The sequence below is a fragment of the Nothobranchius furzeri genome, chromosome 2, assembly GCF_043380555.1.
Source record: "Nothobranchius furzeri strain GRZ-AD chromosome 2, NfurGRZ-RIMD1, whole genome shotgun sequence".
Taxonomy (NCBI): domain Eukaryota; kingdom Metazoa; phylum Chordata; class Actinopteri; order Cyprinodontiformes; family Nothobranchiidae; genus Nothobranchius; species Nothobranchius furzeri.
This window is the reverse complement of record NC_091742.1, coordinates 8722402-8749200: the sequence shown is the minus strand read 5'-3', so window position 1 is coordinate 8749200 and position 26799 is coordinate 8722402. Positions and strand designations below refer to the sequence as shown.

Below are 26799 nucleotides of genomic sequence, written 5' to 3'. Positions count from 1 at the left end.
TTTCAAAACAAAATCAATCCATGAGCCTTTGGGTTTTGCTCTTTCGAAGGTGATGATCTGTCTTTGAAAAATAATTTTTGGTGTGGATTGTGTTTTATTTTATTTCAGCTAAACTCAGTATTGTTGTCTGCTTCTACTAAAGAGTCTAGATCAGGGGTGCCCAATCCTGGTCCTGGAGGGCAGGTGTCCAGCACGTTTTAGTTGTTTCCCTGCTTCAGCACACCTGATTTCAATCAGCAGGTGACTAACAGGTTTCTGAAGAGCCTGATGAGCTGCTGCACAGGTTATTCAACCACTAAATCAAGTGTGTTGGAGCAGAGAAACCACTATAACGTGCTGGATACCGGCCCTCCAGGACCAGGATTGGGCACCCCTGATCTAGACTCTAGATCATTCCACTCAGCTAAGCTAAGGATACAGCACACCTTCCTATACAAACACTCACATTTTGTTTTAACATTTCATGCATGGCTTTGTTTCCATGATTAATTTTATGAGTATTTTTTAGGTCCTTGTTGAAAATACATTCTTTCCTAGCTCAAAGTGACTTGAGTAATGCAATGGGTCAATGATTGGTCCACATCAAAGCACATGTTTTTGGTCAACGAAGTCAAATATTCTTCCAGCACCCATACTGTAAAATTTCATATACATTGCTAAAGTAAAGCCCACTGAATATAGTCACTGTGCAAACTCCATGTTAAAAATTAAACTAGGGATGCGCGATATATCCGCATCAATATCGGCAGATGTTAGTCATTTATTAACTTATCGGTATAGGTATGATGAGCAATACTGGGCCGATATTAACAACCAATATTTTCCCATCTTGTTTCCGTTTGTGCATTTGTTTCAGAAGGTGTGGGGGTGATGATGTGTAATTGTTTACTCCTGTGACAGTGATGGTAATCATCATAGAAGCGTAACTCCTTTCAAAATTTCAGCTTGCGTAATTTTCAGTCTATTCAAAACTTGCTGATATCAAAAGCATAAATGTCAGCATGTGTGTATATATATGTTTATATATATATATATATATATATATATATATATATATATATATATATATATATATATATATATATATATATTGGTTATTGGCCATAACAGTGATATTAATGTCAGTATTGGCCCAAAAAAATCACATTGGTGCTCCTTTTATTAAAGTGACAGTTTGTATTTTTCTTGGCGATAGGGGGCAGTAGATACCTAGATCGTAGCAAGCAATGCTGTATTTTTGTGTTAGAGCAAGACCTTACCAACAGATGCCTTTTAGGGTCATAAAGCCCCGGGGAGGGCAAACTTCAGCAAAATGACAAGAATACCAGACTCCCTTTCACCACTGGCAGCATATGAAGAGGTAAATGTGTAAAACAACAAAGTTTATGATTGGTGAAATTTTGTAACCAGTTGTTACAAATCGGTAAATGCATGTTGTCCTCAAGGGCTTCCGTAGAACGAAACATAGCATCTAATATGGCATCGTCCAGGACTTGGACCCTCTCCCATGAATTTTAGACCTGATTTTTATGGTTGTATGTTACAAAGCTGCCAATATTTTTCAACAACAGGGTATCATTTCATTCATTTTCAACTACATTTTGATTAATATTTGTAGAAATTACCCGTAGAAATCATTGTCATCGCATATCGCAGCTTTTCCTAATACCTTGCATCCCTAGATTCCTTTCAGATAATCTCTGCATGTTATTGGACAACATTAATCAATTTCCCTCTGGGATTAATAAAGTATTTTTGATTTGAATTTGAATTGAATTGAATGACATACTCACCGCTACAGACGTCAGTCAATGGGGGGTCTACCATACACCGTAGAAGAAAATGCTAATGTGTTATTTTTCTTAAAAAGAAGACTCAAGAACCTCTGTCTGCTCTTGACCTAAAGTCTAAATAGTCCAAAGTTGATGCAAAAGCTGTTTCAAATGAGTGTCGTCATCTTTGTTGTTTCGCTCAGTCGCAGTATCATCCAGTCCATCAAACCAATACAGCACTGGGATTGGCAAGACCCAGGACTGTTTGAGCTTGCTGAGGTTCCAGTGGAGTGTGGCTAGATCATTTTGCCTCTGCTATGGTCTGTCTAGATATCCAGGCTAAAAATATATAGCTCCAACTATACCAGCCTTTGTGGCAGTTGGTAAACAGATGCAAAATTGACACAGCGATGCTCAGTGTGGGCTCAATAGTTGCATAGTTGTATTTTCCTGGAAATGAAAAAAAAAACAAATGTGTACGTTCCTTTTAAAAAATAATTTAATAAACATTTCTGATTATAATCAGTCACGAGTTTTTCATGCAGTCTCCTACACCTATCTCCTGCATTAGCTTCTGATGGAAAACTCTGTCACACTGAGTTAACATTCATGGACTTACCCATCTTAACTTACGACGGGGGAGGCTGTTGTTGGTTTCGCTTCCAGGAAACGGCAGAGAATGTCTTAGCTATCTAGTAAAAGCCAATCCAGGGTTACCCCCAGTTCTTTATAAGCCTGGCAGCCCACCAGGCTTTGCTTGGCACCCACCAGGCTAAGCGTCATGCCCTGCCCCGCCCTCCCCCCACCCTACCGTGTCCGCTGACACGAACGGCGCATGGCAGTGAAACAAAAGTAGGGCCCTTCATCAGCTGATACTGGTGAGAAACAGCAGCAGATCTTGTGCACGTGCATGTGCACGCACCATCCCCCCCACCCCCCGCTGTCACGGACAAGCAACGGAAAGGACCGTCCGCTTCATACACACACACACACACGCTGTCACGGACAAGCAACGGAAAGGACCGTCCGCTTCATACACACACACACGCTGTAACGGACAAGCAACGGAACTCGGAATTCATACACCAACCTACCCCTCACCCCCACCTGCCCTGACGCTCCGGTCCGCCAGGCTTAACTTGTTTTCTGGGGGAAACCCTGCTAACCGTTACCATCTCCACCGCACAGCAGAAGTCCTCCAGGCTTGTGTTATTTGTGGAGATAAAACGTCAACTTTGCAAATCAAATGGAGTCAGTGGTAGAGTCAAGTTGATGTTAGCCAATCCGAGGCAAGATGTCCAAATATCAGAATCCAATTCCTGCTGTCTGAAGCTACTTTCTCCTTCAACTGACTTGTACTTCCTGAAACAGATGCAACTGAGCTTTTTTTCCCCAGAGTATGACTTACAAGGCGGTCATTCCTGCTAGGGACCACCGCAAATAAATTGATTGATTGCTGGTGAAGGTTCGCAGTCATCCTTGCCTTCATTCAAAACCGTTTTGTAAATATATTGACTAAACGAGTGAACCATATCTTTAAATGCTGCCTGATAGGACCAAGAACCCCTCACACCCCCCGTGGACAATGACCTCTTTAGGATACACTGCAGATGTGATAGTACATGAATTATTCAGCTACGTCCACACCGCTTTGCTCAAAACATGTAAAATAGCCATTTACTGTTATGGTGGATGGAACTGTGGCGGTCATATTTAACTGGGTTGACTTCTTTTATGTATTTATTATACATTACTTTATAGTTTGCTTTAAAAATGGCAAATAAATAAAGCACTTTGATAAAGTTATGGGACTCAAATGCTTCAGTGGAAGTTCGAAAACTAAGTTTGTGTCGGGTTGATATGGAGCTTAAGACATTCCACCCTTTTGCCCACAAAACCCTCTTTTTTTGCATTGTCTGTAAAAGTTCTGCGTTAACTTTTAGAACAAAATATCTCAAACCAGATGTGATCTTTGAGCAGTTTTGCAAGTTTCAGCTTTTGTCTGCTGCACTCGGCCCTCATTATGGTTCCTCAAACGCAGTGGCAGGAGTTTAGTCTCCTCGGCTTTTAGTGAAGTCCCAATCATGCATTAGCTAGGGGAGTGCCATCCCCTCGCACCTCTTATTTTCCATAATAAAACACAGCTCAGCACTTTGTTGTGCTGCATGCATAAAGAGGAGCTTCCCGCGCGTCAGCTCAGGTTTGTTCCTACGACAGCACAGGCAAGGAAGGAACATCCGCTCTGATTTTTGTTTCAGTTTTCTTCAAAACGACGAAACCGAATAGTTCTCTTTATCTCACTGATCTCAGCTGCTCCCTACTGGACACTTTTCACCACTGACACCTGAGCCGACTCTAGTTTCATATCATGGCACCGTTTACTGTCCTACATATCAACCTGACTACCAAGGTAAATACGAGCTGCTGTTAACCTATTTCTCTGCTGCCGGGCGAACGCCAGCAGCAACATCCTCCCCTGTTTTGAAAACTCACAGACAGAAACCCCAGAGACACTGCAGCATGTCAATCACACCCATCCCAATTGGTGCCACTCATGTAAAGATTCTTGGCATTATTCTAGTGTGCTGTGATGATGGCACACACACACACACACACACACACACACACACACATCTGCCAGTCTTCATCCAATCACACGTTTGTTCTCGGTTGTACGGCGGAGCTTTGTTGGGGGGTTGACAGCGAAGGTTGCTTCCTACACCCGGCACGCATCCATCACCATCTTTTTTGCTGCTTTGGGATGAAGGGAGCTGATGATCAGGGGATTTCTTTCTCCCCCCTCCCCATTCTGCTCTGTTAGTTCACTGTATCACCTTGACAATGTTGCGTTCTGTCACAGAGCTTACTAAGGTGGCGGTGGGTGTCTGGGAACGTGGAAAGGCTTAAGGATTTTGTAGAATTTAGTCGACTAAATTCACTAAGCATTGCGCTTTAACCACGATGGAGGGATAAGGTGTTGGAAGTGGGTTGTGGTTGGGGGAAGGTGTGGTTGGGAGGGAATAAAAGATGTTGTTTTTTTTTATACTGTGGCTGCTTTTGTGTTTGCATGTGTGGCTTTTCAGAGACTTGGTTTTTGCACGAGTACAAGAGTGTACTATGTAATGTGCAAACAGGCAGGATGCAGCAAGTGGAACATCCGTGTCCCATCTCGACAGCACAGCTTAGGGACTGCACATCACTGTGTAAATGTAAATTGTAGTGTCATGCTGATCAATCCTGTAGGCTGCTGAGACAGGCTTCTGTCGAGACCAGTCAGCAGCATCTCGGCTCTTCTGAGCACCGTTTCCAAAGAGCGCTGTCTGTCTCTTTGCTTTGGTTTCTCTTCAGGAGAATTGGTTTTATTAGCTCCTATTTGACCAAGAAGCTTAGGAAGTATTTGCAAGTCTTCAAATACTTTCCGAGCTTGTTTGCGTATCAAAATCACCTAGTGAGTTGACCTGACACACTTCTCCTTTGTGATTGTACAGGATGCAGCGTGAATAAACCGGGACTCGTGCAGGTCTGGAGGGGAAAGGTGCTGCACACTTGGAGAGACTGGACAACACGGAGCTGGGTGGAGGGAGAAGACACCACTAAGGCCATCAGAATACTGCCTTTGGAAGCAGCTAGCCATGCTTTAGCATTAAAGACTGGCTGGTGGATCATTCGAGAAGCTCTCCTTGCTTTTTAATAGCTTCCCCTCAGCCACTGGCACACTCATTACCCTTTCATCTGTCATTTGCAACGATGCCAGTGCAAAGATTAGTAGTTTGGCATTTTTGGTGACGGAGCACACACGCGTGCGTGCGCATCCAGGCAGGACGGAGGATTGGACAGGCACACCACAAGGCATTTTTGGTGGGTGTGGCCGAAGCATGCGGCCCTGGGCAGGTTCATGGCGTTGGATTACCCTGGTGCTCTTGGCCTGGGGCACGCTCCTCTTCTACATCGGTGGTCATTTGGTGAGGGACAGCGAGCACCCAGAGCGGTCCAGCAGGGAGCTCTCCAAGATCTTGGCCAAGTTGGAGCGACTCAAGCAACAGAATGAAGATCTGCGGCGCATGGCCGAATCTCTCAGGTAGCATGCCTCATGTTTGACAAGATAACTTTTGTTTTTGGCCAAGTTGTACTCCGTTGATGTATAAATCACCACCATCTCTTTTCCTACCATTCTCCTCTCCATACACTTTGTGTTGGCTTGGGACTCAAGTCCAAGAGTTTGAAAGGAATCTCTAAATTCCTCAACCGTCTTTTAACTCCAGACCACACCGTCTGCTTCAGAAATGAAAAAATCCACCTCTATGGTATTAGTCAGCCTTTAATTGGTTCGTTTTCTCTTAGTCTTCCTAAATTGTCCTGTTCGTTTTCAATAAAACAGGCATGATAAAAGCTGGGAGTAAAAGGCTTGTTAGAGAAGCCGATCCTTGCATCAATGCTGAACTGAGGTTTTGAAGGTCATTCCTGAGCCAGTATTAAGATAAAAAGTGTAATTTCTTAGATTTATTCTTCTGTTTTAAGGGTCTGTAAATCTCTGCCTGGTCAGTAAAAGTTTAATTCTGCAGACGTTCAGTGAGACAACGCCTTGTTTTTCCAAATCCAGTCAGCGACGCGACAGAAGAACACGGCCGTTAGGAAGCAACGTTGAGGTTTGTGTGGCTCGTGGTTAAACACGGCTCAGTCAGATGACCCTCTCACAGTTTGAAAAGCTGATCAGTAGTGTGAGAGATGCTGAGTGTGACAGATTGATGGTGTGTCACTCACCTCACCAGATTCCCTTATTTTTGAAGACAATAGCACATTGCGCGAGTCCATTAACCACACAGCATCTTTCACACATTTAGGCTATTTGTAACGGAGAGACAGATGGTTCTGCTCTTATCTCCACATGCTGACAGTGTTTCTCTTCACACTCTGAACACTAGTGTGTGTGTGTGTGTGTGTGTGTGTGTGTGTGTGTGTGTGTGTGTGTGTGTGTGTGTGTGTGTGTGTGTGTGATTTTAAAGGAGAGCTTTAGATGTTGGCTTTGCTGTTCCTCTGTGATATTCGGATTCACTTTGATGTTGGGTCCTCATGAGCGCACACAAACACAGCAACACACACACATCGCTTCAGACAGCCACTCTCTGATTAAATCCCTTGCTTTTGTAATTATTCAGAATTGGCTCAAAAACAAAGGTGGAATTCACGAGACGGGGAAAGCAGGAAAACACAAGCGCAGCGTTCAGCCGATGTCCAGATGGGTCCTCGACACACAGCATGCTTGTTGCTTGTTATTGAGTTCGGTTGTTGATCTGGGACTGAGGCCTCCGCAGTTGTTTATGGGGGCAGCGCTACAGCACCTCCTCAAGTCTCACTAAGCTGCAGCGAAGGATCCAGGACGCTTCGCCAAAAGGAGGCGGCTGGGCTGCTGGGGTTAAGCTTTGTGAGCTATCAGCAGCAGCAGGGGTTATTTTCTGTTCATCTCGGTTTCTTTGTGCAGGTTTGTGTGTGAATTGCTCAGCTGTAGAGGAGAGAGCCGTCACCCCTCGTCCTGTGGTGTCTCATATCCTAACGTAAACACCAGGAGGCTGTTAGTAAGCTGTCCCTCATCCTGCTCTTCCTCCACCGCGTCACATAATGACTGACTAGGTAACAAGTGGCTAACTCGTTACAGCCGGTGCCGATTAGAATTGAGTACAAGAACCTGTGCGTGTCTTTTCAGAACCAGAATCGGCTCTTTGAAAGCAGCCTGCTGGCGTCGAATGAATAAGGAAGAGTTCATCCAAAGTACCTAACTGTCACATTAGTACATTTATTTCTTTTGATTGGCCGTGGAGAGACTTAAACCCATAAAACAGACATTAAATCACATCATGTTGAGTTCTTGCACTGCCAAAAGCTGATTTATAGATCAGAGTGGGGTTTAACTTGGTTATTGTCATCACACCACAGCAGATAGATGTGTTTTGCATCATCAGGCAGTGTGATGCATTTGTTATATATCTGACAGGATGTCTGCTGGATTTGTTTATTTGCTCTACAGCAGTTAGTTTGCATAAGGCGTAGATTCTGTTGATCAGATGATCACTGATGGGATGATATTTACTGGCTCTGCCCCTTCAGTCGAGTTCTCGTGCGCATGCATTACAACAGAACTGTCCCGTGTGGGTAATCAGCAACCGTTTGGACTCAGATTAGAATCACCTAGCTGGCCCGCTGATGCCGTCCAGTGATTCAGGACATTCTTGAGTGATTTGAGTGACAGGCAGCATGCCAACCCACCAATCACCCGGCAGCATTAATGAGAGGTGAGCACGAGGTCGAGATGCTCGGCGTGTCTGGCTCCGCCCTCTCCACAGCTGTCAGTCACCCCAGGCACGAAGCCACTTTTCCCATGGAGACGGGGACAGCGCCAGCCTGACGGTGCGACACCAGAGGGAACGAAGGGTAAAAGTGACAGCTGTGCTGAGCGATGAGGACCTGATCGATGCCCCCGTACGCCAACCCCTCCACCCCATGGCGTTGCCAACAGGGAGAGGAAAAGAAGGGAGGCGGTGAAGATGCAGAGGAGGAGAGGATGGGAGCATGATGGATGGCGCGAGGACCGCACTAAGTAAAGAGCAGCAAGGAGGAAATGAAAAATGAGGACTGAGGGGATGAGAAGAGTTGCAGAGACCACAATCATTGCCCTAATCGGTTTTATTTGTTATTTCAGCTTACCTCAGGGCCAACATACTTGTTTGCTGTTGTGCAGCAATGTCAGAAACTAGGCGCTAAAAGAGATTTATGTATTGCGTAGATTTGTTTCAGTTGATGCAGTGCTGTAAACCCATGTAATGCCTTCTGCAAGTAAAATGGATCCCAGGAATTATTAGCACACACAGAGGCATGTGACTCAGATATATGGGACAGATAGAGAGGAGAGCATCCCTGACAAATTGTTTTTACATGCTTCAGTGGAATTGTCTTTTAATGGCGCAGGCTATTGACCATTAGACCCCAATTGCTCGCTGACGTAAGTGTTGCAGCGCTCTCCTCAATACACTTACTGCTACAAAGCTGCTTCTTGCAGAACAAGTCTTCCTGATTTGAGGTTCTTCATTGGCAAATGGCAAATGAGAATGTAAATAAGTGTAAAAAGACATTTGTTTAGTTCTGTGTGAAGAGGTCAAAGTCACCGGGGTGGTTTTCAGCTCTGCATCGGCCCAGAAAGGATACACTGGCTCCCGTCAACCAAACTGGTTTTCGGGCACACACGAGGCCCGTTGTTGGAGTCGTCTGTGGTCTCGACAGGCTCGGAGCAGAGCTGGCTCACTGTTGATGTAGCAAAGCGTCAGAACATGGGAGTCTGGAACGCGGATCTATTGATATGACGGAGAACCAGCAGCATTAATGAGGCAGAAAGTGATCTGCCTCATCACTTACAGCATAATAATGTAAAAGTCGCTGTTTTGCTTTGAGAGCTAGCATCAAGCTTTTGTTGTGTTGCTGTAGTTTTCCACCCTTTAGTTTCCTTCGGCTGCATTCCTGTCCATTATCAGCTTGACTTATTGGAGTCAAGTGGTCGGAAAGTGGCCCATACAGGCCAAGTGTCTGACACATCACATGTGTAATTATGCATGGGTGCATGGCTTTAGCAGCAGGCATGTTGCCTCTTAATGTAAAAGCAAATCATGTCCATGGAGAACCACTTTTATCTACACTGCAGCGGACGCTCTACGTCTCCATCCACAAGCATGACGTTCCAGGTCAGCACATACATTTTCCTTTGAAGTGAGCTGGAATATTTTGCATCTATTCTCACAAATATAGTGTGCACACACCGTATTGTCATGCAGCCCCCCCCCCCCCCCCCCCCCTCCGAGTTCAAACTGCTTGGCCTGGCTCTGATCAGCCCGTGAACTCCGTGGTTGCCAGGTGCAGGGGCTGGAACTGGCAGTGCGGCATCTGGACCGCTGTTTTCACTGGGTTGTGTTAAACCTCACACTGTGCTTTTAGAGCTTTACTTCTCGTTTTCAGCATCTGTCCTAATATTTGCATTTCGCCTCCCTTATGTCAGAGTTAACCCTTCCTTTATTGTTTTATTTAGACCTTGTTGAATCCAGCTGCCTGGTCTAATCTCTGCTTCGGGTCCTCCAGAGATACTATCAGGGATCGTTTGCTTGTTTTTGGTTTTGAAACAGCTTATTTTATATCGACGCCTCTCGTTCTGGATGCATTTCGCCTGACTGACTACAACTTCACTAACAATTTGTATACTAGATAACTTCTACACCGTGTTCCCACTAATTAGTCTGAGCTGCTTTGGCCTATTTCTTCTGCCTTGTTCAAGGAGATATCTAGTTATTTATGTCACTGTTTTAGCAGCACTTAAACCTCCTGGGAAATGATGCAACCAGTCTTATTTTTATGTACAGTGGTGTAACACAGTGGTGCAGCGTGGGGCACGGTGGAAGCTGCTGAAAGTGGTCTAACAACAGATAATGGAGCTCAGACGCAGGCAGGAAATGTCACTGGGTTTGGTTTCAAAGATCTGTGTCAGGAAACAGAAACAGACTCCTCTCTGATTTTCTAAAGAAAATATTCCAGATTTAGGACAAGTATGACTCCTCAAATGGTCGTCCTTCATTATTTACATGGAGAATACATGGAGCGTTGGGTGGGGGGTTGTGTCGTAGGGAGGTAGCTCATGTTTATGCCTCACAGCGACAATGTTCCTTACTCAAGGAGCAAATTGAGTTTGCATGCCTTGATAACTCATTACGGTTAACGCACAGAGGCGTCTTCTCTTTTAAGTAACAGACTACATTTCGTCTCCTTGGCCATTTCTTGCTGCAGTTTTTATTTATTTGACTGATAGAAACTTGCTGCTCTGAATATGTTCCGGTGCTCATTTGTGCTACAGCTCTTCACGGTTCACATGCGTAGCGCTGTCAAAATGCTAATATACATTTGCATTTATCAGTTAGAGATAATTGACTAAATGGTGGAAATATGCTGCTGTAACACCGATGAATGTGGTTAAATGTGAATGTGGTGTATGGCTGTGCATTAGGTTAGCTCAGCTGAGTTTCTGTCCAAACATTTATCATTTTAGCTTTAATGAGAAACTGACTTCTGCTAGAGTTTCATCTATAAGTCTCTGGCGTGTGTGTGGTGCTTTTGAGCACAGTCGTGCATTATTCACAAAGGCATTGGCTGCACAAGGCGGACAAGAACCCTGCTATCACTATTGTCTTTATGAAAGCCCTCAGTTGCTTGTGCAATTTTAATTTAGCACTATTAGCTGGTTTTACGTTATTAATGAACAATAAATGAGGAGTGTTAAGGACATTTCAGGTGTCATGTTACCTTTACCAAGTCAATTCTTGTGTTTCCACAGTGGAGATAAAAGCTCCGTTGATTACAGCAGTTATGTCTGCAGACCAGACCGTTGCAGGTCCTGTTCAGAAATAAATCAAAGCTCATTGGTCGTGTGCATTCACATCAAAACCCAACTACTATTTACAAAAGAGAATAACTAAATACACAAACACGGGAATCTTCACCCTTGAGTGGTAAGACCCAATGGTGTTGATTAGCCCAAGTGATCTGCTACAGCTGCTCCAACTCCAAGGCCACTGGCAACTCAAAGAAAAACATATTAAATAATATAAACACCTAAAACCGATAAGTAACGGAAGGAGGAATGCAGACAGATGCTGTGAAAACCCGACCTACCCCCCCCGCCTTCGGATTGGTGGACTTCAGCCTGGCGAGGTCATCAACCTGCAGGTGTCAATGTGCTCTGCGCTCCTCCCAAGATCTCCCTCCCACCTGTGGCTACAGTGGCTGAGCGCCATAGGGCTGCCCCCCCCCCCCCCCCCCCCCCGCCTTCCTCTCGGTGTCTCATGTTGTGAATTGTTGATGTGCGTGCTTATATGTTTGAGGCGTTTTTTTTTTTTTTTTTTTTTTTTTTTGCGTAGTAAAGCTACGCCTTGCCGGGAGTAACTCTGGTGTGCCTTTTTTTTTTCCCCTCCCCCAGTTTATCCTCATGTAATCCCCTTTTCATCTAATTAACGGTAGCGCGACTCTTGTTGCGAATGACCACAGTACCAATTCTTCTGTACTGAAACTATTGCCCCTCTGGGATGATTAAAGTTTTTTTGAATTTGAATTTGAATGTGTGCACTCCATAAAGTCACCTAAACAGTCAATCCATAGAAACAAAACACTCACATATTCAAAATAAAACATTACCAGACAGCCATTCACTTGAGGTGTGACAGCAGGGCAGCTGTCACAGTGCCTTATGAGTCTTTTAGAAAAGCTATGATGCTCCTGTTCTGAGATGCAGAAATGTACTGGTGGGAAGATGGGCTGAAAACAGCTGGATGGCTCATTATTAATATGGATATGTACATACCTCACTTCTGATTGGCTAACAGAACACAACACGTTCAGCCATGTTGCAAAGTCACTAACGCCAAGACACTCTCCGCTCTCTCTCCTCGCTGCAAAAACGATTTTAAAGTCTTCCTGTAGGCGGCTGCAAGCCAAGATGGGTCAGGCCATGAATGCTTATTCACAGTGTGACATCACAGTGTGAGGATTTTCTAATCCCAGCATTTCACCATCTATTTTCTATCAGAAGTTAACACAGGAGATGGGAGTAGAAGACCGTTTTTATGTTAAGCCTGCATGAAAAACTCAGAGTGACCGATTATAATCAGAAATAGTAATTAAATGGTAAATGGCCTCTATTTGATATAACGCCTTCTAGAGTCCTGGAACCCCTCAAGGCGCTTTACAACACAATCAGTCATTCACCCATTCACACACATTCACACACTGGTGGGGGTGAGCTACAATGTAGTCACTGCTGCCCTGGGGCGCACTGACAGAGGCGAGGCTGCCGAGCACTAGAGCCACCGGTCCCTCCGACCACCACCAGCAGGCAATGTGGGTTAAGTGTCTTGCCCAAGGACACAACGACAGTGACAGACTGAGCGGGGCTCGAACCTGCAACCTTCCGATTACAGGGCGAGCACTTAACTCCTGTGCCACCGTCGCCCCAATTAAAAAAAATGTTTTTCTCACTCAGCCACACCTTTAACATTCATGGACATGGACAGGGAAGGCTGTTGTTGTTTTAACGGCCAGAAAACAGCAGAGAACATCTGTTAGGAGAAACTAACTGTTAGCATTAGCAACTCCACCACACAGCAGAACTCCTCCAGGCTTGTGTTATTTGTGGAGATAAAACAACATTACAGAGCAAACAGAGTCAGTGGTAGAGTCACGTTAGCCAATCAGAGGAGAGATGTCCAAATAACAGGAAATAAGACTCAAAATCCTGTCGTTTGAAGCTACTTTCTCCTCCAGCTGACTTGTACTTCCTGATTCAGGTGCATCTGAGCTTTCTTCCCCCGGAGTACAACTTACAAGGCATTCACTCCTGCTAGAGACCACTGGAAATGTATTGATTAAACGACTGTTCAACACCTTTAAGGAAAAGGTATTAAGAGGGCTGCAAATTTCAAATGAACACACGAAGTACAATGATTTCTCTATGAAAGATGCCAAACAGTCAAAAACATGAATAAATGAACTAGTAGATTTTCTCTACTCACATCAAAGAAGCTACTGGCTTTCATGACCACTTAAACTGGACCGCGCAGACAGGATTTCACTCATTGGAAATCATATCATGTATTTACCACACAGAAAGGGTTTTAATGTTTAAATGATGAAATGTATCAGATTATATTAAATATCATTCCAAATTAAAAGGGGGAAAAAGAGCTGAACGCTTTCCCGTATTGCATCACAAACTCACCAGCTCTTTATCAGTCATTCAAAGTTTCGAAACGGAATAATAATCCAGGTTCGTAATTGCTTTTTAAATTTTCTCATTACTTCACAAAATAACGGCATCTGACTGTAATTTTCCATTCAGCTCACAACGATCCAGGTGAAGCGTAGGACATCGGTTTGGGATCAACGTTGGAGAAGACAAAAGAGCGAGCCCAACAAACACTGGAAGTGATTGGGTATTCTGAGCTGCTCCTTCCACTCAGAAATTATACACCAGTGCAGGACTCTGGTGTTCCAGCAAATTACGTTTGTAAAAGTTTCAGAAGTGAGCTTTACAAGATGCTAGTCCTCACAGCTCAGTTTTTTTTTTCCTTCAGCAACTTTTAAATTGAGCAATGAGACCAGAGTCGCCCAAGCAAGAGACGGCTCGAATCAGGCCCACTGTTGGATGTTCTCACTGCCTCCTGAATCACAAGTGACAATTAGAGCAAAGATTTTTAGATCACGTACTCTGCAAGTGGAAGATCTCTGCCGAATTCATTCGCAGAATGTCGATATGCAGAGAGAAGTATCTGACTTCACTTGAAGCACAGAAAACGGGTCTTCTGCAGGAAAGAAAATTAAAATGAAGTAAAATCATAAAGAAACTGATTAATGTGTTCATTTTAATTGTCTGCAGTGGTGTGGTAAAGGTTTTGGTCTTCAAAAACAACTTTAAGTAGCGCTAGTCGTAAACAACCCTGCTGTAGCTAGCGCTAACAATGAGCTAACACTAACATGAGCCGACAAATACTAAAATAAACCACAAAGTTAAAAGATCCACACTGTTGGAAAAATATATCATTACAAGTCCAGTAGCAACAAAGCCAGGCCACCATCAGCCTGTGATTTTGTAGTCTTCTTTGGCTCCTTCAAACTAGCGAATACAGCGCCGATGTTCACTCTGGTTTTTTAGCTCTCTGCTTTAACTCCAAAGACATTACTCTCTTACTTTTACTTCCAGGCTCCGCCATGATGCCAACGGAAAAATCAAACTTCTACCTTTTCTTCTTGTGCTTTTTGTTGACTATCAGCTAACTGAAAATGCCAACCAATAGCATTTCGGCTAACAGCCATAAAGCAGGTAGAGAGCGCCTCCTATAGGGCGCCTATCTGATCCACAAAACTGTCAAGGGCAGTTTTTGATCAGCAGAAGGGGGGGGGGGGGGTCAGATATGAAACCGGTCAAGTTTCTAACTCATCAATCACTGAGATCAATGTTAAAGCTCTAGCTTAAAGTTTAAAAACGATTTAGTGTTACATACATGTCAGGAAAGCAGTAGCTCAAGAAGTAGAGCTGGTTGTCCAGTAATCAGAAGGTTGCAGGTTCAATCCTGGCTCCGACCAGAAAATGCTGCTGTTGTGTCCTTGGACAAGACACTTAACCTGCTCATGGTTGTCGAAGGGACCGGTGGCGCCAGGGTCAGTGCGCCCCAAGGCGGCAGTGGCTACATCGTAGCTAATCATCATCAGTGTGAGTGTGTGAATGACTGATTGTGTAGTGAAGCGCCTTGGGGGGCTGTTGAACCCTAAGAAGGTGCTATACAAATACAGACCATTTACATCTTCAGATTTTGGTGTTAACTCAAAACAAGATGGCCTCCAGACCTAAAAGGTTTAACCAGTAAATAATTACTGTAAATAACTCAAATTTACAGATGTTGATCTAAAACGTGATGTCAGAGTAGCTGAAAATCGTCCTTTTAGCATGAACCGATCTCGCCAGATATGTTTAAAAGTTGGTCATTAAATGCTGAAGCCAACCATGACTGTCCATAAATTATCTCTTAAAGCAGTTAGTTTGAAAAGTTTTCCTCAGAATCACATCAACTATTGATTAACTAACTTTTGTAATAAAACCGTATTCAAGATGGCTGCCATGGCCAAGTGACCTTAAAATACACAGAAATGGCTACAGCTTCCAGCCAGCTTTATAGATATTAAGCCAAACCTGTCTCAGTGAACTGTTGGGAGTTTCTCAGCAAAAGGTTTCATGAACCACTGAAAGGATTTTAAAGAAACTCTAACATAGATCTTTAGATGTTCACACAAGTTTCCAACCAAGTTGCAGGTGGTTGCCATGAGCAACTGACTTGAGAAAACACATAACATTGCTACAATTTTAGAGGTGTTGAGCTAACATGTTATGAGTTAATAGCCGAGAGACATTCACAACATGGGCTCTGAGTGCTAGCAGCATGAGGTCTAACTATAGTGCTCGAGGTTATTTCCAAGATTCCCCCAGAATCGCTGTAGCGCCATCATCTGTCATCCTACGGTTATGCAAGTGTAAGGCTTTGGCATAAAAAGCAGCAGGTGATGTGGGGGAACATTTTTTACTGCATTTTTTATTTCTTTTTGTTTTCTTCCCTTCGTACACCTCCTATGTCTTCTAGAATGAATGTTTCACTTTTTTTTTTTTTTTCTTTTTTGTCTGTTCTCCAGGATACCAGAGGGTCAGGCAGAAGTTGGGTCCCTGGCAGCTGGAAGACTTCGCTCCCTGGAGGACCAGCTCACCCGGGCCAAACAGAAGATCCACAGCTTCCAGAAACTCACCGGAGATGGTAAATATCATATACATGAAAGGTTTGGTGCAGAGTGTTGGAATAGCATAGCATGTATGTGCTCTGGCTATTTAAATATGATATGAAGCCGTTCAGCTGCCTGCAGGGTGAATGTCACTCCAGACCTGTGTTAAACCTGCTGTAGCCCAGCAGTGATGATGGTGCATGCAGCCATACAGCCTCATCTACAGTACACAGGGTCATGTGTGTGTTTGCAGTTCTAAGCAGTGGTCAGAGGGGCAGGAAAGCTGTCAGGTGAGTGGGGAAACGTGTGAATGAAGTGGAAGTAGTGTGAATCCCCTCTGGCAATGTAAGGGAGTGAGAGGAGAGGAAAAGACAGGGAGAAAACTGAAAAGGACATGTGAGCGTGGAGGGCAGCACAGGGTCAGTCCCTCCATCTTGCCGCAGGGGGAAGAAAAAGCTAAAAATACCCTCCAGCTTTTTATCCCCCAAGCGTTGGGGCAGAGAGGGGAGAGGCTCCACCATTATCGTCACAGTCTCTTTCCGCTCCAGGCCGTTTCTTTTTTCTGTTCCTCCACAGAAACCAGAGCACGGAACCACGTTACCCATGTAGGCAGTTCCACGTTTGTTTGTCTCGGAAGGGGTATAGAGTTCCTGTGTGTGAAAAACATGAGAGAGGCCACGCACAAAAGCAGTGATCAAGTGTTTCTTAATGAGGTCAGAGTAACACCCAGGGACAGAGAATGAAAGAAGAAAAACTTTAATGGTTATGTTCCTGAGTCCTGCTTTGTGCCAGGAGGTTATTAATGCTTACACGGTGCAAAGTCCTCCTCACATCAGTTCCTACCTCGTTTCTTCCTGTGACGCGACTTGATTCAGTGCCTTAGATCCAACCTGCCCCTGAAATGCAACACCAACCGTGGGTCTTTGTTTTATTGGAGTGTTCTTGTGTATTTTGAGCTGTTAAACCTCAGCCCCCCCCCCCCCCCCCCCCCCCTCCCCCTCCCTGCAGGCCCCGGGCCCACTCAGGAGGAGCTGCGGAGAAAGGCGGAGAATGGCGTTAAGGAGTTCTGGTACTTTGTGCGCAGTGAGGTGAAGAAATTGTCCAACGTCGAGGCCAGCGAGAGGCAGAAATATGCTGACACACTCCTGCAGGACCTCGGACACCAGGAGAGGTGAGCAGTAGTGGCACCAGAGGCTGCTGTTTGGGTTCTGTCTTCAAGGGAAGCACCGTACAAAGCCCGGACTACACTGCGTTTTTCCAGCTGTCGCACGGCACTGCTCACGTGAGAACTCCTGAGAAGTGGAACACTGTATGGTCCAAGATGTCAGTGAGGCAGACTGCACGACGTCTTACTTTAGTAGGACGTTACGTCATGAGTGCACCCCCCGAAAAGCACACGTCACTAAACAACACCAAAACAACGCTGAATAGGGAAAAAGGTGCCACCGTAAACACTTCTTTTACTAGATTAGACACATGTTCCTATGTGTAGCTTCCACTGTTGCTAATGCTGCTAACACTACTCTCGTATCGTGCACCTGTCACTAGCTGTTTGCTTCACTCCCTTCGTGTATTTTCATTGGTTGATTGCAGACAGGAATCGCAGGTTTTGAAGAAGATGATGCTGGAGGCTGATTTTGGTCATGAGGGTGCTCATTAACCCTTTAGAAATAGAAAACAGATTGGAATAAATACATCAAAATGTAGAAAAAAATGAAATAAAATAAAGAAGTAAAATATTTTGGATATATGTATGGATAGAAGGTAGGGCTGAACGATTTTGGAAATTAACTGCCATTTTTCTCCAATATTTCAGTTGCGATTTAATTCAAGAATATTTTCTCAAGGAGCTTTTCTCATATTTTCAACTAATGGAAGCAAGAAAAAATAATCTATGTAACTTGTACTGAATCGAAACAAGTGTATGCATCATACATTTATCTACATATATCAACAAGTTTATTCGTCTACATAAACACTCACAAACAGGTCTCTTACAGTTTTCTAGCTTTACTAAAATATCTGTCTGTACTTATTTGGTTGATGGGACATCACTCCTGTTTTATCGTCACTGCACTGGCTTCCTGTCAATTTTAGGGTTCATTTTAAACTTCTTTTATTTGTTTTTAAGTCTTTAAACGGTCTTGCCCCACCCTACCTCTCTGAGCTATTGCACGTTCACTCCTCCTCTCGGTCGCTCAGGTCATCTGATCAGTTGCTCCTGGTCGTTCCAAGGACACAGCGTAAGCTCAGAGGGGATAGGGCCTTCGCTGTTGCTGCTCCCAGGCTATGGAGCTCTTTGCTGGCACATATTGGAAAGGCCTCTTCACTGGAAACTTTTAAATCATCTTTAAAGACCCACTTTTTTAGCTTGGCTTTTAACACCGTATAAAGTTTGGATTTCTATTTGATTTTAGTGTTTTTGTCTTAGTGTGCTTTTAATTTTATACTGTATTCTATGTTATTCTGTTTTATGCTTTTATGTTTTATGTTCAGCACATTGGTCAGCAAGGGCTGTTTTTAGAGTGCTTTAGAAATAAAGTTGGCTTGGCTTGGCATGGCAGTTTTCACTTTCCATTAGACTCCAAATGTAATCATTTGGCACGTTCCCAATTCGTAATTTGTAAGAATGTAATCAACGATATTAGCATTAGCATCCCTATGGGTTCTTCCGTGTATATTAGCATTGTGCTAACCACTCACTACTGCCAGTCAAATCGCAGCTTTTGCGATTAGAAAATCTCCTTTTGTCACATTGCAATTTAATTGCACGTGCAATTCACCGCTCAGCCCTAATAGAATGTCACTTTGGGTTTTCAAACTTAATTAGCAGCTGTTTGAAATGGGTTGTGACACCAGTGTCACCACAGGTCCTTAAGGGTTAGGCTGTCGCTGAGCCGGTCACACTGGATGGCCACGATTCACCGTTTTTTGTCACGGTTATGTTCATGAAGAGGGACGATCAGTGTGGTCCGGGCTTAACAGGAGTGTGGCCTGGAACCCTATTTGCACTGTTTCCTGGGTAAGAAAGAGCAAAGATCAAGGACACACCCTCTCTCTTCTGAAATCAGCTGAGTAAACTTTACTAAGTGTTCCTGTTGCAAGTCTCCCAACAGGGTCTATCGTTTTTCTTCATTCCTGCCTAAGTAGCTTTGCAAACATACGTCCTCTCACCACATACACGCGGTTTCAAACAAAAACCATATTTTCACCTGTGTTTACTTTTCATCCCAATCTCCTTTCCACAGATTAACCAGTTTTTCCCTGAGACAAATGAGCCAGCTCAGATGAAAGCAGGTGGAAAAAGCAATAAAATGAACAAATGCACAGCGTCCTCATTTACATTCTGCTCAGAACGGGCATGGGAGAGAGGGATACCGTCCTCGCCCTTAATGTTTCCTAAGTAAAATTCTAATAAAGCATTCAGCTTGTAGTACTGAAGTCTATACCTGGTCCTCTAGTCAAAACGAACACCTCTCTGCAAAGTGCTTTTAGATTTATTGCTTGTGTTTTAGTTCAGGAAGTACTGTGACGAATCATAAAGAGGTGCCGGAACACAGTAGTTCAAAGATCAAATTTCTGCAACATCTGTAAATCTGCAAAGGAATGAGCATGAGTTCTGTAACCGCATGAGTTATTGTTGTACCAAACTCTAGTTTACTTCTCTATTTAAACTCAATCTGAAAGTTAAATATTACATTTATGATTCAAACTTCAAATATAAATGCTAAATCAGATATAAGAACCATCTGCTAATAAAGAGTCTGCGACAAGCAGGAAAGCTGACTCACTAGGTTTTGTTTTATTTATGACATCTGCTTAGATAGTCTTTGATGATTGGGGGATCTGTCAGCCATTTTCTCACTAAAAAAAGGAAACACACACAGTGTGTCACTTGAACCTTTACATCTGGATTCTCAGTTCAATAAAGTTTGCAAATTCAACTGGACGTCTTAAGGCCGGGAATATAATAGCTTTTTTTAACCTCGTGTTGATGCATGCTGTGTCTTCGTTCACATACTTGCTGCTGCACTGCCTGTAGTGCTGGAGTGTTCCACTAGAGGGTGCTGTAGAGTAGGGGTTGTACGAAATAGTCGACTAGTCGACTTCACGGCTCTGTGGTGACTTTTTATGCCTGTCATCAACTAGTCGCTGTTACGTGATAATGACTGACAAGATGCAGTCCTCGGAAAAGACAGCAGGTGATGAGCCCCTGCGCGTCTGGATCGAGGCGGAGGCGACGCGCTGTGCGGTACTGACACCGGCGGTAAAACAGACATTTAACCTAACTGTGACCTTTTCCCTCTTGCAATTTAACCTTCCCCTCACCCCCATCCTAATCTTAACCAGTTTGTGCATGCAAAGCTCTGATCATTGACGTGCTCTCCAGACATTGCGTCCTGAGCACCGCCAAATCAGGTGTCACCACCTCAAAAACAAATTAAACACGCGATCGTTCATGTTGGCTCATTTCCTTTCATGTTTTCTGTCTGTTATTTGTGCCTGATGCGTTTCGCTGCTGCGGAGCGAGGTGCATCACCTGTTGTCCTCCGGTGACGCACCCCCAAGATTCCACTATCTCCACTCCGCTCCGCTCCGGCTCGAACTCCGCAGCAAAAACTGTCCCGTTGTAGTCGGCCGGCGAGCAGCGGCACTCTGCTGTTTTAGCGGTCGGTAGATCTTTTAGAACTGCAGTTCAAGGGTAACTCATAAGGTGAATATATATGAACCCAGGTAGCAGTTTCTCTTTAGGATTGAGAGGAGATGCAGGAAGATAATAAACAGACAGGACAGAAAAATAGTCAAATAAAAACAAGTTAGTTTTTGTACCTGCTGGTTGCAACAAACAGACACCATTGAAGGTAATCAGAAGTGAGGAACAGAAAATGAAATAATTATTTTAATGTTCAGAGCAGCAGGAAAGGGTGCAGGCGCATCAGTGAGTTTGCTGCTGCTGCGCAGGGGGAGGGGGGAGAGGACTGAAGTAGGATGCAGAAACTACCGTTGTTAAAAGAGATGTGTTAACTTAGAAAATGTGGGCGCAATTTTAATTGTCAAAAACTCCAGCGAACCTACCGAACCCCCCCCCCCAACCCCGCCGCCGCCGCTTCCAGCGTATGAAGTCATCAACGACTACTCGAAGTCGACTCGACTTTCATTACTTGACTGTCGACTTTAAAAAAAATAAAGTCGTGCAGGCCCTATTGTAGAGACCTCAGACCACACGGAGTCCCGAGCCTGTGGGGTACAACCACTCGTTTTGTCAACTCCACCTACTGGTTACTTGTATATTGCAGCTTGTGAACGTGGTGCGTTAATTTCGAGGGACGTGCACAGGAAGAGGGCTAGGCTCCCTATTCCCGGCCTAAACTGAACGGCAATATTTACAGTTTATGTTTATTTGGCAGACACTTTTATTCAAAGCAATGTACAATTGTTAACCTATAGGGAATGTTGTGATCTGTAGGGGAAACCCATGGGGAAAAGGTGCAACTCCACGCAGAAAGGCCGCAGTCAGGTTCTGAACCTGCAACCTTCTTGGTGCGAGGCGGCAGTGCTAACAACTGCGCCACCGTGCAGCCCTGGTTGCAGTTTTATGAATATTAAAAGCTTTTCCAGCATAGTTGGCCACCAAATGATTCAAATGAGCTTAACCCTGTTTCCCAGCTGTTTTGAGTGATATAACTTTGTTTGGGTTTGGAAAGACATCCTTTTGCTCGCCACAGATATTTACAATGGCGCTGCCGTCCTACTGCGACTGCATCAGGTCAGATTAAAGCTACAACCTTAATATGTGCAGTTAGAGCCAGTCAAGCCCTTGGGATGCCCACAAGCTTCACATAATAATCTCATATAATTAACATCAAAACGGTATTTGTGTAGCGTCTTTGTTAAAGTTAGAAAATGCTTTAAAAGAAAAGATGAAACAAGTTCAGTCCATTAGACATTCGCTATCAGAATAAATGCCAAAAAAATATCAGACGTTGCCAAAGGCCTTCACAAAGAGGAAAGTTTTAAGTTTCGTTTTGAAAGAGAATTTAGATTTGATGCGTCCTAGTTCTGCAGGCAGCGAGTATCGTGAAAACGGGTCTCTAATGGAAAAGGCCCGGCCTCCCATTGTCACAGACTGTGACCTGAGAACAGTTATCAGGTCACAGTCTATGGATCTCAGTGGTTAAGAGTGTGCATATTGTGTCAATAGGTCTGTGATGTATTTAAGGGTGGGTCATTTAAAGCTTTAAAGGTGGGAAGCAAGATTTTTAAATCAATACTGGGAGCAAGTGATGGGAGGAAATGTTTTAGTGCCTTTAGTACTGGTAATGAGTCTGGGTGCAGGGTTTTGATCTAAGTGGACATGATGGAGCTAATTCAAAGCTTCATAGAGTGGATTAAAAGGGGCATGGCAGGTGTGGACAAAAGTCTTCAAAACCTTTTCACCAGTTGAAGAAAATAGCCAGATTTATGACGTGAGCAGTATAAATTGGAGATAAAATCCATTTTAAACTTTTATATCTACGTTCAGTTTGTGGATGTTTGCAAATGCAAACTCCTAGCCAGGAGGAGCTTCTGCTGTGTGGTGGAGTTGCGAATGCTAACAATTAGCTTCTGCTAGTCAAGATGTTTTCTGCTGATTTCTGGACAAGCAAACCAATATCAGCCTTCCCTGTCACCAGTCAAGATGGGTGACAGGGTGGTAAAGGAGTTAAGTGCTTGCCCCGTAATCGGAAGATTGCAGGTTCGAGCCCCCCTCAGTCTGTCGCTGTCATTGTGTCCTCGTTAAGACACTTAACCAACCTTGCCTGCTGGTGGTGGTCAGAGGGACTGGTGGTGTCTGTGCATGGCAGACTCGCTTCTGTCAGTGCGCCCCAGGGCAGCTGTGGCTACAGAGTAGCTCATCACCACCAGTGTGTGAATGTGTGTATGACTGATTGTGTTGTAAAGAGCCCTGGGGGGTTCCAGGACTGTAGAAGGCACTCTATCAAATACAGGCCATTTACCATGAGTCCATGAATGTTAAGTGACAGTGTGACGTAGATCTGTCAGACTTTTCTAAGCCTAGAGTTTCACAGTCTGTTTTCTATCAGAAGCTAATGCAGGAGATAGGTGTAGGAGACTATTTTCATGTTCAGACTGCATGAAAAACTCAAAGTGATGGATTATAATCAGAAGTAATCAATAAAATGTTTTTTTTTTCAGTGTCCCACACCTTTAAGAATTACTGCGCCATTTTGGATTTTATGTCAGAAAGACCAGCTGTATCAGTAACCAAAATGCTGAGAATGGTAGGTTTTATAGAAGTGTACTATTTAATTGTGATAAATTAGATTCAGGTGGGTAAGAGGAAGCATGAAAATGAATAATTGGGCTGCACGGTGGCACAGTTGTTAGCACTGTTGCCTCGCAGTACGAAGGTTGCAGGTTCGAAACTCGGCTGCTGCGTTTCTGCGTGGAGTTGCGTGTTCTCCACATGCATGCGTGGGTTTCCTCCGGGTACTCCGGTTTCCCCCACAGATCACAACATGCCCTATAGGTTTTAAATTGTAAGTCGCTTTGGATAAAAGCGTCTGCCAAATAAATAAACATAAACAATAATTGAAGGGGGGCAAAGACTGATTCATGAGGTACACCACCATAAAGCCAGTGAGGATGTACAGGGAGTAAGAGGTATTGAAAATGGCCTTTTTGTGAGGTATGAGCTTTTGTAATTCATAGCAGAGCCCTTGAAGAATTTTTTGTGCAATTTCAAAGTTTTATCTATTGTAGTTTCTTCCTTGGCAGTTTCTTTTAGAAGAAATAGTGTTTAGCTCCAACAAGACTGCTGAGCCAACCAGCAAAATCATTCTTGCTAAAGACAACCATGTTGTTTGTAATCGATGGCAGTGCAAAAGTTTATGAATTTACATTTATGCAAACTGCTGCATTGATTAGGGTTAGAGTTAGGGTGATTGGAGCTGGAACAGGTTGTAGCCATCATGAAAAATCATGAGATATAAACTTTTACACTTGCATCTATAAAATATCACACAATTAGCTATTAAACGTTGGAGTTTGAAGCTTTGGTGTTGACTGCTCTCAAACTAGTTATTACCTCATAAGATGTACATGCTGTTTCCCACTCTAAATGAGTATGATGGTCATCATTGATAACTTTACCATGAATGCAACTAGACCCAGGTCTAACAGAACTAAAATTCACATATAAACAGCTACATGAGCAGGATTTTGTGTTAGCATAGCCCCACCATGTCCTCGAGCCAAGTCCCACTGGGCTTGTTTGTTTATCCCTTCTCGTACATTCTTCAGCCCGGCAGGTGTGCTTCTCCTTACCACCCAGGGTTTGTGATGGCTCCTCTGTGAGGAGAAATTTAGATCCATTCACACACTCTGTGGTTCCTGCTTCAAGCTGTGACAGTGAGTGATGATACTGTCCACGTTCACTTCCAATAGCACTATTCACCACGCCACACTGCAGAAATGAGACATAGTGTGTTCATCTCCTTTGTGTGTGTCTTTGCATGGGCTACTGAACGCATGTACAAGAGCTCTCAGTCACACAGGATGTGACTGATTTGGGTTGAGAAGTGAGTAATAAATTAAGCTTGCATAAGTGTGTGTGTGTGTTTTGCATCTGCCCTTAGCTGTATCTATCAGAACTTGCGGGCATGTCTGTGAGTGGATGGTCACGATGTTAGGCAGCGTGTGACAGGCGCACAGATTTGCTGTCAGCGGCAGACTTAATCCCAACAACAGCTTAACGAGCAGGAAGAAGCAGTTGTCTGTCAACATCACAAATATGTTTGTTTTTCTGCAAATATCTGAAAGAATGGTGAGACTCAAAATCAAGCAGGTGGTTTTATCCAGGTTTAGTTGCACAAACCTGATTCTTCACTCTCCACATTTGTGGACAGATTTCACTCATAAAACACCATCTTGAAGAAGTGATCTGTTTACTATGCGTGAAAACGCACAATCTCGTGTTGCTTGTCGTAGCATTCTTGAACGTGTCTTTTCAGTCTAAATCAACCAGCATCTTCCTGTTTTCCTTCTTTAATGGGAACCTCGTGGTAAATCCGGCAGCGGTGTGGACTTGCTGTGTTTTAACGCTCTTGCTCTGTGCAGACGAGGTATTTCCCCACGCAGTAGGCCCGGGTCTCCCCCGCCTCTGCTGCTCTCAGTAAGCAGCAGAGTGGATGAGTAAGCTGCAGCGTTGTTCCTGTATGAAATCATTATAACTCTCCGTCAGAGGGATTATTCTGCATATAAATACCACCAAAACAAAGGCTTCACTGTCTTTCTTATGGAATTCATGACTATTAAAACAATATTTGCACGTTTTTTATGAAAAGAGGAGTTAGCTGCTGTAAGAGGGTGAGTTTGTATCATATGTTGGGTACGTCAGGGTAGGGCTGCACAATATATCGTAAATAAATCGTTATCGTGATATCAGCATGCGCAATATGCATATCGCAAAGAACAGATAAGTATCGCAATGAATGGTCAGTTCAAATGTTTGCTACACATATTGCATTCTGTCAATCAAATGGAAGCATGATGCTCAAATCAAATAGAGCTCCTCACCTATTTGGCCAATTGGGTGGGTTCTCATAGGTTAGATGCCCGCCCCCGAGGCGGATGGCACTTAATTTTGATGGTTAGCAAACACCTGAGTTAGCTTTGTTCTGCTCTTTCTGCTGATTCTGCTTTTCCGGGGATCCACGGATTGCGTTTTCTTGTTCATTTTCCCTTTCCTCACATCTTTTGCTTTTCTCATTTTTAATGATTTTTTTATTTCTTTGTTTTTGATTACTTTTGTTCCTGAGTTAAGTTTTTATTTATCACAAGTAATATCATCATCGCAATATTAATCATTGTTATCGAATATTGCAGGTTTTCCTAATATCGTGCAGCCCTTTTTCAGGGTATTTTGGCTCATAGTATTTGTCACGTATTTAGATCCATAGAAGTGTAAGTATAAAGGACGGAATATACTTGCTCTTTATTGATGCATATGCTTGTTTATAATGGCTGTCACGCTTAACTCGCTTTAATTTAAAGCGTCATTTGTACGCATCACCCGAAATGAACGTGATGTGTCAGAACGCTGCAATTTACGAGTAACCAGTCGGCAGAGTTGACAAAACAAGCAAGACACACCTACCATGGTGACTCCATCTCTGGCTTACAGGTCTTCTGTGCCAACCGTGATACCGCTGCTGTCCTTTTTTCATCCATGGAGACCATGTTTAGCTTGGCTGGGGGAATCCTGCAACAATATCTGTCTTTAAATTTAGGTCTTTATATTGAATGTTGGGCAATGAAACAGTCATAAAACTATCAATCTGGTATTCTGGGAAGGAAAAAGCTCATTTATATTGTTTATATAATTAAAATAACTAGTTATATGTTTCATTTTAAATAAAATGAGAAGAAGAAACAAGTATCTGTAGTTTAAAAATAGATGTAGACTGAAAAACAAGATAATAAATAATGAAGTAATATGATTTATTCAAGCTGATTTGAATAAAACAGACACGTATATAGTGAAAACAGTGTTTTTATAGCCTCTGGCATTTTCCTCCTGTTATATTTTACATTTGCAAAACAGAATAAACAATTTACCATTTTAGAACAGAAATTATGACATAAAATCAAAGTAAATTACAGGTTGTGTTCAACCCAAAGC

At 43.6% G+C, this 26799-nt stretch overlaps 1 protein-coding gene across 4 annotated transcripts in view; it reads left to right on the top strand.

Moving 5' to 3' along the window:
* The window catches only part of fut8b (fucosyltransferase 8b (alpha (1,6) fucosyltransferase)), a 138520-nt gene that overhangs the window by 63193 nt on the left and 48528 nt on the right, over positions 1-26799 (top strand). For 3 of the 4 annotated variants that reach the window (XM_015947504.3, XM_054748057.2, XM_070543723.1), the window contains 3 exons: positions 5261-5850; positions 16032-16150; positions 17124-17286. In XM_015947504.3, coding sequence (XP_015802990.1) covers positions 5648-5850; positions 16032-16150; positions 17124-17286 — 485 coding nt within the window. In that variant the 5' untranslated portion in view covers positions 5261-5647. The remainder of the gene's footprint in view (positions 1-5260; positions 5851-16031; positions 16151-17123; positions 17287-26799) is intronic. The other variant, XM_070543726.1, reaches the window with a different exon arrangement.